The sequence below is a fragment of the Pinus tabuliformis genome, chromosome 9, assembly GCF_031772625.1.
Source record: "Pinus tabuliformis cultivar Carrire ecotype Pingquan chromosome 9, CPIR1, whole genome shotgun sequence".
In the NCBI taxonomy this organism is placed as follows: Eukaryota; Viridiplantae; Streptophyta; class Pinopsida; order Pinales; family Pinaceae; genus Pinus; species Pinus tabuliformis.
This window is the reverse complement of record NC_142307.1, coordinates 783,833,483-783,843,318: the sequence shown is the minus strand read 5'-3', so window position 1 is coordinate 783,843,318 and position 9,836 is coordinate 783,833,483. Positions and strand designations below refer to the sequence as shown.

At 29.3% G+C, this 9,836-nt stretch overlaps 1 protein-coding gene across 1 annotated transcript; it reads right to left on the bottom strand.

The window, feature by feature from the left end:
• Positions 1 to 971: 971 nt before the first annotated feature.
• On the bottom strand, positions 972 to 8,169 carry LOC149151070 (uncharacterized). The gene is made up of 4 exons (XM_089443047.1): positions 7,846 to 8,169; positions 7,446 to 7,684; positions 7,277 to 7,340; positions 972 to 1,076 (listed from the first exon to the last, which is right to left on the bottom strand). Exons 1-4 carry the CDS (start codon positions 8,167 to 8,169, stop codon positions 972 to 974), a joined length of 732 nt encoding a protein of 243 aa, XP_089299173.1.
• Between the last annotated feature and the right edge of the window lie 1,667 nt (positions 8,170 to 9,836).

Below are 9,836 nucleotides of genomic sequence, written 5' to 3'. Positions count from 1 at the left end.
TGCCCAGTTTCCATATATGCGCACATCTTCCGTATATGCCCAATTTCCGTATATGTGCACATCTTCCTTATATGCCCAGTTTCCGTATATGCACACATCTTGCGTATATGCACACATCTTCTGTATATGCCCAGTTTCCGTATATGCGCACATCTTCCGTATATGCCCAGTTTCCGTATATGTGCACATCTTCCGTATGTGCCCAGTTTCCGTATATGCGCACATCTTCCGTATGTACCCAGTTTCCGTATATGCGCACATCTTCCGTATATGCCCAGTTTCCGTATATGCACACATCTTCCGTATATGCCCAGTTTTCGTATATGCGCACATCTTCCGTATATGCACAGTTTCCGTATATGTGCAGTTTTTGTATATGCACACATCTTCCGTATATGCCCAGTTTCCGTATATGCGCATATCTTCCATATATGCCCAGTTTCAGTATATGTGCATAGTTTCCATATATGCGCAATTTCTGTATATGAAATTTGTACACATCTTCGGAAGATGTGTGCATATACGGAAACTGGGCATATACGGAAGATGTGTGCATATACAAAAACTGCGCATATACGGAAACTGGGCATATACGGAAGATGTGTGCATATACGGAAACTGGGCATATACGGAAGATGTGCGCATATACGGAAACTGGGCATATACGGAAGATGTGTGCATATACGAAAACTGGGCATATACGGAAGATGTGCGCATATACGGAAACTGTGGATATACGGAAGATGTGCGCATATACGGAAACTGGGCATATACGGAAGCTGTGCGCATATACGGAAACTGGGCATATACGGAAGCTGTGCGCATATACGGAAACTCGGCATATACGGAAGATGTGCGCATATACGGAAACTGGGCATATACGGAAAAAAACCAGAAACCCAAAAATCATAAGTACTAACCTGTTTTCAAGTGAGATTGCACTTTTTGGGCTAAAAGGTGCGCTCTAGACTTTAGTTCCCACTTTTTGGGCTAAAAAGTGCAATTTCTGCTCCTTGATTCTCATTCAGAGAATCTCGGAAAAAATTGTCATCTCTGTCGCAGCTAGTTTCTGTGACCTGCGGAAAAGAGCAAAAAGCTTGTGAAACTAAAAATTTTAACATATATAAGATTAAAAAGCTAGGAAACATTACGAGACTTAAAAAAGATGAAACTCTAAGCTGAAAACTGAAGGTCACCAAGGTTTCTGGATCTGAAGTATAATTCCAGTGGAGTCACCAATTTTGTTGTAGTGTTTTCTTCTCAAACATGTACAAAAAGAACCCACTTAAGATTGTGGATGACAAACAATCTCAACAACATAAATGGTTGCTAAACATTATAGATCTCCAGCAACTCATAGAAGCAAATCCTACCAAAATTCGGATCTATGCCACAATCATAGTTAAACAACAAAAATAAATAGTAATAACTCCAATCATCCAATAGAAACCAAATATATAAAGAATAATTTTGTTATAACACCTGTGAAGGGAACAAATAAATGTTGCCAATCCCCCTCTATGGGATGGGTTCGTGGCTGTCCTCAAACATCTTCAACTTGTATAGAGTCTCTCTCCTCTATAATGTGTAAACCCGACAAAAATATCGTGTGCAACAATGAAAATAGTCAGAGTTACAACAATGAGTGCAACAATGAAAATAATCAGAAGTGAATAATGAATGGAAAACCCTTCTATTTATAATAAAATATTGAGTTATTCTCGAATAATGAGCAATAATAAAAAATTATTAACCCCATTCTTAGAATAACCACTTGAAATACTTTATTATATTTGGTTAGGAGGGAAAAAGTGTTTAAAGCTTTATTTAGAAATAATAAATAAATAAATAATTTATTTATCATCTCGAGGAATCAGTTGAGGAATAATAAACAAATAAGGATTTATTTAATTATTCCTAAGGGTTTTAGTTAAATTTGACAAAGAATAATAATTAATTAGTGATTAATTGATTATTCTTAGAGAAAAATAAGATAATTTATGATTTATCTATTAATTTTTCATGATTGGGTCAAGTATGACAACGAATAATAATTGAAAAATGGTTTAATTAACTATTCCTAGAATAAAATCAAATAAGTAGTAATTTATTTAATTATTCTTCATTAGTATAACTATAAATTACTTAACAAATGAGGTTTATTAAGTAATTTCTCACAGTGAAAGCAATTTTACTATGGTAAAATTGGCTTTACATGGTGTACTTCGATCCATCTAGTAAATTAGGCTAGATGATCAATTTTTTGGTGATAACACTCCATTTGTTGTATTGATGCTAACTATGAAACAATAATTCTGATGACCTTATAGATATAGTTAATAAAAATCTTTGGCAACAAGAATAAGGGGATTATAATTGTGTATATTATCTATATATTTCATATCACAATCTAAATCCACACTTTTCATGACTATTTGTGAGCGGAAATGCAAGTAGAAATCATTGAGGAAAGCCATGAATCGGATTGTTTGAGCTTTTTCAACTTGAACATTCTCTATAAGAAAATTTATCTTCTTCGTTACAACTATATTTTGCATTTATGTGGGATGGAATTACTAATCATATGATTCCTAGTATGTGCATTGAGCAATATTTACTCTTATCACCATATTAAGCATCTTCAATATAATATGATACTGAGTTATTTGTCCTCGTTACTGATGGTCATCTTAAAACCTCTTATCCATTAAAGTTAAGTGCAATTGGTCATATACAAACAAAATTTGAAAAAAGTAGGAAAAGGACCCCATATAGCATGAGCTACTCTTTTTCCCTCAAGATTTAGAGGCAAGGATCTGTTAGGAGAGTGATGTATAAAAGTAATTTTATGATTAGATATTTTGTATATCGATTCATATTTTCAACAATAATATTTATTTTTAATCATTTGATATTTCATATAAATAAATTTTTATTACATAAGACCTCAAATAGATCATTGCCATGTTTAGTATTTTAATTAGTGTAATAAATCCTCACTACCCATTGAATCAATTTGGAGTACAAGTTACGGATTTAGTATCCCTCTTTCATCTAAATCGATAGGGTGTTCCCCTTAACTCGTATCATCCTTCTATTAGTAAAAATAAAATATAATTACACATTTAAATACCGTTTTGAACATGGATTTGTCCACTTTTTTAAGACTTTTAAGTCATTCCTACTTGTGGAGCAAGTTCTTCAAACCATTTTTTTTTCTTTCATATATTTTTTATTATTAGTATTTGGTGTAATGGTATTTCTCACATGTGATACACTTCTTCTTATTGGTGTTATTTAATGACAACAATGTTGGTGAAATCTAGTTGTGTCATCTACTCTCATAATCATGTTACAGTTATTAATGGTAAACAAAAATACATCCACACCTTATCATAGAATAAGTATTTGACGTAATGCATTAAAAGTATATTTTTATACATAATGGACTAAAAGTATTTTTTTTATATGGTATCATCATGATAATTTCATTGAAGTGATCCACAACTAAGATAAGATAGTCATTATCCCTATTAATGGTCAACAAACATCCAATAAATATATTAAAATTAATTCCCATGGTTTTCTCATTAATAAAACTCCAAGAAATTTTCACAATTTTTAAATTATTGAATTAAATGTTATTCAGAGAAAACAATATTTGAAAAATGTGGTTACCATTTGTGTCATCTATGAAAATAAGAAATATATTTATAGTATGGTATTCTTCTCCACCCCAAAGTTTCCTAATATTTTATTTGTTTGAAATTTATTCTCCAAGAATGTAAATTTAACATATAACTTGTAAATGAGAAAAAAAATCTAATTGATCATGGCTAGGGATGATATATTTTTCCAAATTTACCAGAAAGTGCATTGATCTCCATCCATATGAAGTGGTTCCTTGTGGAGGCAAATTAGCCATGAGAAACAAGCATGTACTTCATAGGTAATCAAACTTAGATACAAAGGAAAATCACACACTACTTTAACCACCCATGCTAGACCCCATTGACCATGTTTGATATTTTTGAGAATGGTGTTCCTCATGCAATAGTGGTAATATGTGAAATCTTGAAGTAGCACAAACAGAATTCAACTTTAACAAAATGTTTTTTTTTCTAGGTTGTCTTATAGTTATTCATGTTTTGTTTTTATCATAAAATTCCATAGAATTTGTATATGCATATAAAGTATAGACACACTTAAGCTTATTTGAAAACATTTAAACCATAGTGTTAAATTGCAAAACCATCATCAATCCAATTGCTAGTCACCATGATAGGAGATCAGTGTCATTATTTGTGCTTTCCTTTTGGTAATTAATCATGATGTTTAATTTATACTAACAAATAAGTGATTGACTTCACGTAACATTCATCATAATGCTATTCTATGTTTGTGGAATTTCAAGGTGCTTATTATCATTGTGAACAATAGTTTATTTCTTGAGTAAATATTGTAGTGAATGTTCACTACTTAAACCAATATATACATATGTTGGTGATGGATCTTGAACATTTAATTAATACCACCCATATGGCATGTTTATAGGAATCCATCTCAATCTCAAATGCTAGATGAATATCATGTGAGATGAGAATCATGGTAGTCTTATGAAATGACACATTTGGAAGAGCACCTCCTTGATAGAGGTCAATGTGGTTCTCCAACTTATAGGGTAGATGACTTTGCCTATGTTTCCCTGTGATAGAGTTTAGAAATAAATCAAGCCAATAATAAGAAAAAGAAGTCTCATTCAAAATAAATTTAAATGTGCATTGTAAAACCTATTATATGGGGTGTTAAAAAAGTAGGAAAAAGAAAAAAAGGAAAAAGATATGAATAAAAATTAAAATTCATTTGGATAAACATTTTTAGAATAATAATTAGCACCATGTAACATTTCATTAGCTTGAAATGCATTTGTTTTGGAGATAGAAACCATATAAAATTCAAAACAGTTAACCATTTAAAGTAATTCACTAACCACTTAACTAACTTAGGGATACCAAATTTCCATATGTATCTTATTTATTATAATACATTACATTTTTTTATAAAAAATAAAAAATGTTTCATGCGATACTCAATGTAAACTAGCTAATATACCATTTAAGAACATTGCTTGAATCATAAATATTTTGATAATAATCGATTTATATGATAAATATTTTTATATAAATAATGTAATTTTTTTTAAATAGAAATTTATTTTTAAATACATTTTCTTAAAATATTTCCAAAATAACCCATTTACTTATAGAATTTATTTTACAATTCAAAATAAAAATAAAATAATACCTATATAAATATGAATAAAAAATATCATTACCCTTTCAACTATTAAAATTGTTTGTATATATACATAATACATTTCACAATACTGGCCATATAAAATTCAAAACAGTTAACCATTTAAAGTAATTCACTAACCACTTAACTAACTTAGGGATACCAAATTTCCATATGTATCTTATTTATTATAATACATTACATTTTTTTATAAAAAAATAAAAAATGTTTCATGTGATACTCAATGTAAACTAGCTAATATACCATTTAAGAACATTGCTTGAATCATAAATATTTTGATAATAATCGATTTATATGATAAATATTTTTATATAAATAATGTAATTTTTTTCAAATAGAAATTTATTTTTAAATACATTTTCTTAAAATATTTCCAAAATAACCCATTTACTTATAGAATTTATTTTACAATTCAAAATAAAAATAAAATAATACCTATATAAATATGAATAAAAAATATCATTACCCTTTCAACTATTAAAATTGTTTGTATATATACATAATACATTTCACAATACTGGCCACAATTACAAAAGAATAACTTGAATGAGAAAAAAAAACTTGAACCCGAATTAAAAAGATGATGATCAACTCTCGCAATAATATTTTAAAATCACTTTATTAAAATCGTTTACAAAATAGAAAATATTAAAATTGTGCTGGGTTCATATCACTCGTTTACCGAAATCTAAATTTTTTTGGGAATTTAACAACAATGTTGACAACTCTGTCAAATGGAGTGAATGAAATATCAAATAAATCTATCTAATAAGCAAATTCAAAGACGAAGGTTGGTCAAACAAATCCACATATTAAGAAAATTCAATGACAAGCTTGTTCGCCAGAGTATATTTCCAAATATTCAACGTTGATTTCAAAGATTTGACAGCGAGGATATTTCTTTCACCAATTGCAATTGCTATATAAAGTAAATACATATATTATGTAAATTCAATAACAAGGTAAATTTAACATTTATTTCTAAGATTCAAGCTTGTAACTTCCTCCAATCACAACTTGCTGGAATGTTTAGCCTTCAAAGTAGCAAGCCTAGTGGGTTTAGTGAGAGCAATGCTAGTTAAGCATATATGCTCTATGGATTGTTTGCGTGACTTGAACCCATGTGCTTTCAAGTCCTTTGGCGTGATTTTGGTCCTTTTAACCATAGCATCAACATTTATCTTTTTTGTTTTCTGTGGAAATTAAAACATTATCAATAAATATCAAAATCCACATAGATATAATGAAAATATGCGGACCATGTAACGAATAAGAAAAGACAATGCATTGACTAGCTATCAACAAATATCAAAATCTATATAGATATAATGAGAATATGGGGAACATGTAACGAATATGAAAAGAAAATGCATTAACTAGTCATAAAAATATATGTCAATGTTATTATGAGCTAAGATATGTAGTATATAACTTACCTCTCTTAATTTATCTTGAAGTCTAGGTGAATTCCGCAATGGTTGAGGAGAATGTGATTTTTGGTGAGTATCATGTCCACCATCATACATGTGCAAAGGTGTTTTAGGAAATGTATATTCATTACTCTGAACATTAGATTATACATAGATATAAGTATGACTCAAATAGAATTAAATGTAAAAATATGCTAAATTTACAAGAGTATAAATAGCTTACCTTGCATTGTGACATTGGACGTGAAGATGGTTCTAGCATTTGAACCATTTCATTTCCATTCTTCCTAAGACTTCGACAAGGGGTTTTCATTGATTGTGATGGTTCCAAAGGGAACACCTGCACCATAAATAAGAAATAACACACACACACACATAATAAAAACAAATCAAGGATAACGAAATATAATACAAAACATCCATTTCTCATCCCATCATTATGGTAAAACATAACAATTTATATATTAATGTTTTTAGTGGAATAGGTTATATGGATTAAAAACTTACTGGCCCAATAACCCCTTGAAAACCTTGAAATCTAGGTCACCGGCGTAATAGTTGGTGGCTTGAACTTGGGGAATTTTGTTGATTAGGCTACACATATCAATAACAATGAGAAATTAGTATAGAATTATAATAAATATAAATATTATTTAATGTTAAAATGTCTAAAAAATTAATATACGCAAAAAAATGGACTCAACTGTGTTGTCATTGTCCTGATTAGTTTCATCAAAGTTTAATATATAGTTGTGCCCATCTAATCTTTCTTCCCCCACATCATCAGGAACCTCAGTCCTTGCTTTCTCTTTTAAAGAAATGTCTATGCGCTTCATTGTCTCCATACGTCTACGAGGTAGACTTTGATCCCAACGTTGAATTTTTTCACAAATCCTTTGCTTTGAAGTATCATTAAGCTGATCAAATGTAACAACTGACTGTGAAAACAAGTTTCAATGAATTTAGTCCACAACAATAAGTTAATATTAATAAAAAACATATACAGATAAATACTAATAAATACTTACAGCTGAAAGAATTTCTTCATTGACAATATTAATAAAAAAGAATATACAAATAAATACTAATAAATACTTACAGCTGAAAGAATTTCTTCATTGACAAATCTTTTATATGCTTGTTGTCGTGCATGACATAGCCTTGCATCTAAATCATATTGTATTTTGGCATTTTGCCTTTTTACTACACTTGTAGATTTAACCGCCCATGTAGCATTTGCATCTCTTACTCGACCTCTTTGACGTGGAGGAATTGGTGAGAGATTGTGGTTGGTAGCCCGATGATGATTAAGGCCAGATAGCTTAGATCGACTCAAGTTCCCCGCACAATCACCAACAAGACAAGTGAACAATTGCTTGGTGCCTTTGATAGTTACCTCCCATTCATGTCTATTGTCCTCCATTTTCTTACTTCCTTATAATGAATATGTAAACAATATTGTTGTTAAAAACATCATAAAAACACTTTAAAATAAAAATCAATATTCATATCTATTTTTTTGTGGTTACCATAACTATCAACTTTTAAATAAAACTGAAATATTTCCAAGATTTCATGGATAAAATTGAAGTAAACCCATTATTCTCATTTTTACCCCTAAATAAATATGAGATCTACCTTCAAAATAAAAATATAAACATGACACATAATTTGAACAAATTTTATTTTCGAAGAATAATGGATAAACTGAAAATAATGGGGAACTGAACTGATTTGATAACAGTTACGACAGGGTAGTTAAAATTTGAAATATGCAAATTATATCACTGAAACATGGAATGTTAAGAACTATCAAATTTGAAAATTAAGATTCTAAGAAGTCCCAAATTTCCATGAGAATAATTACCCTAAAGAAAACAAAAAAAAACATTCGATAATTAAAATTACATGAACCTTTTTTTTTGAGATAATTAAATAAAACTGAAATATTTCCAAGATTTCATAGATAAAATTGAAGTAAACCCATTTTTCTCATTTTTACCCCTAAATAAATATGAGATCTACCTTCAAAATAAAAATATAAACATGACACATAATTTGAACAAATTTTATTTTCGAAGAATAATGGATAAACTGAAAATAATGGGGAACTGAACTGATTTGATTTGATAACAGTTACGACAGGGTAGTTAAAATTTGAAATATGCAAATTATATCACTAAAACATGGAATGTTAAGAACTATCAAATTTGAAAATTAAGATTCTAAGAAGTCCCAAATTTCCATGAGAATAATTACCATAAAGAAGACAAAAAAAACATCTGATAATTAAAATTACATGAACTTTTTTTTTTTTGAAATAATTAAATACAACTAATATATTTCCAAGATTTCATGGATAAAATTGAAGTAAACCCATTATTCTCATTTTTACCCCTAAATAAATATGAGATCTACCTTCAAAATAAAAATATAAACATGACACATAATTTGAACAAATTTTATTTTCGAAGAATAATGGATAAACTGAAAATAATGGGGAACTGAACTGATTTGATTTGATAACAGTTACGACGGGGTAGTTAAAATTTGAATTTAAATTGTTAAATCTACATAAATTCCAGTAAGTTAAGTTTTCGTTTTTTGGCTTTATTCATTTCTACATTGAATAACATATATAAAAAAATTACCAACTTTAATCGTATTATATACAAGTACTTGGATGTATAATCATGTTTAATTTTGGAAGAATTAATATTCTATTTAAGAATTTAGGTTGAATATAATCTCATTTTATTCTATTTAAGAATTCAGATGTAATGGGGTCGGTCTGTAATTACATTCTCGTCAAGGCAGAGAGACAGAACCGTGGATCATCTGCAGAGACAGGATGAGGAGTTCACTGAAACAATCTGAATAGTTAGCGGACTTGTTGCAGGGGCTGAGTGGAACAACTCAATCAAGAAGATAGAACAAGTCAATCAAGAAGACAGATTACTTTTTATCTGGATTATCGATAAAAAGTTAGAGGTTCAAAAGTAGAAGAGTTGGGTATTTATATTTTTTTTTAGAAACAAAGGGTTTCATACATGGTTTTTCTATATGGTATCGAATGATTTTATAACTTAC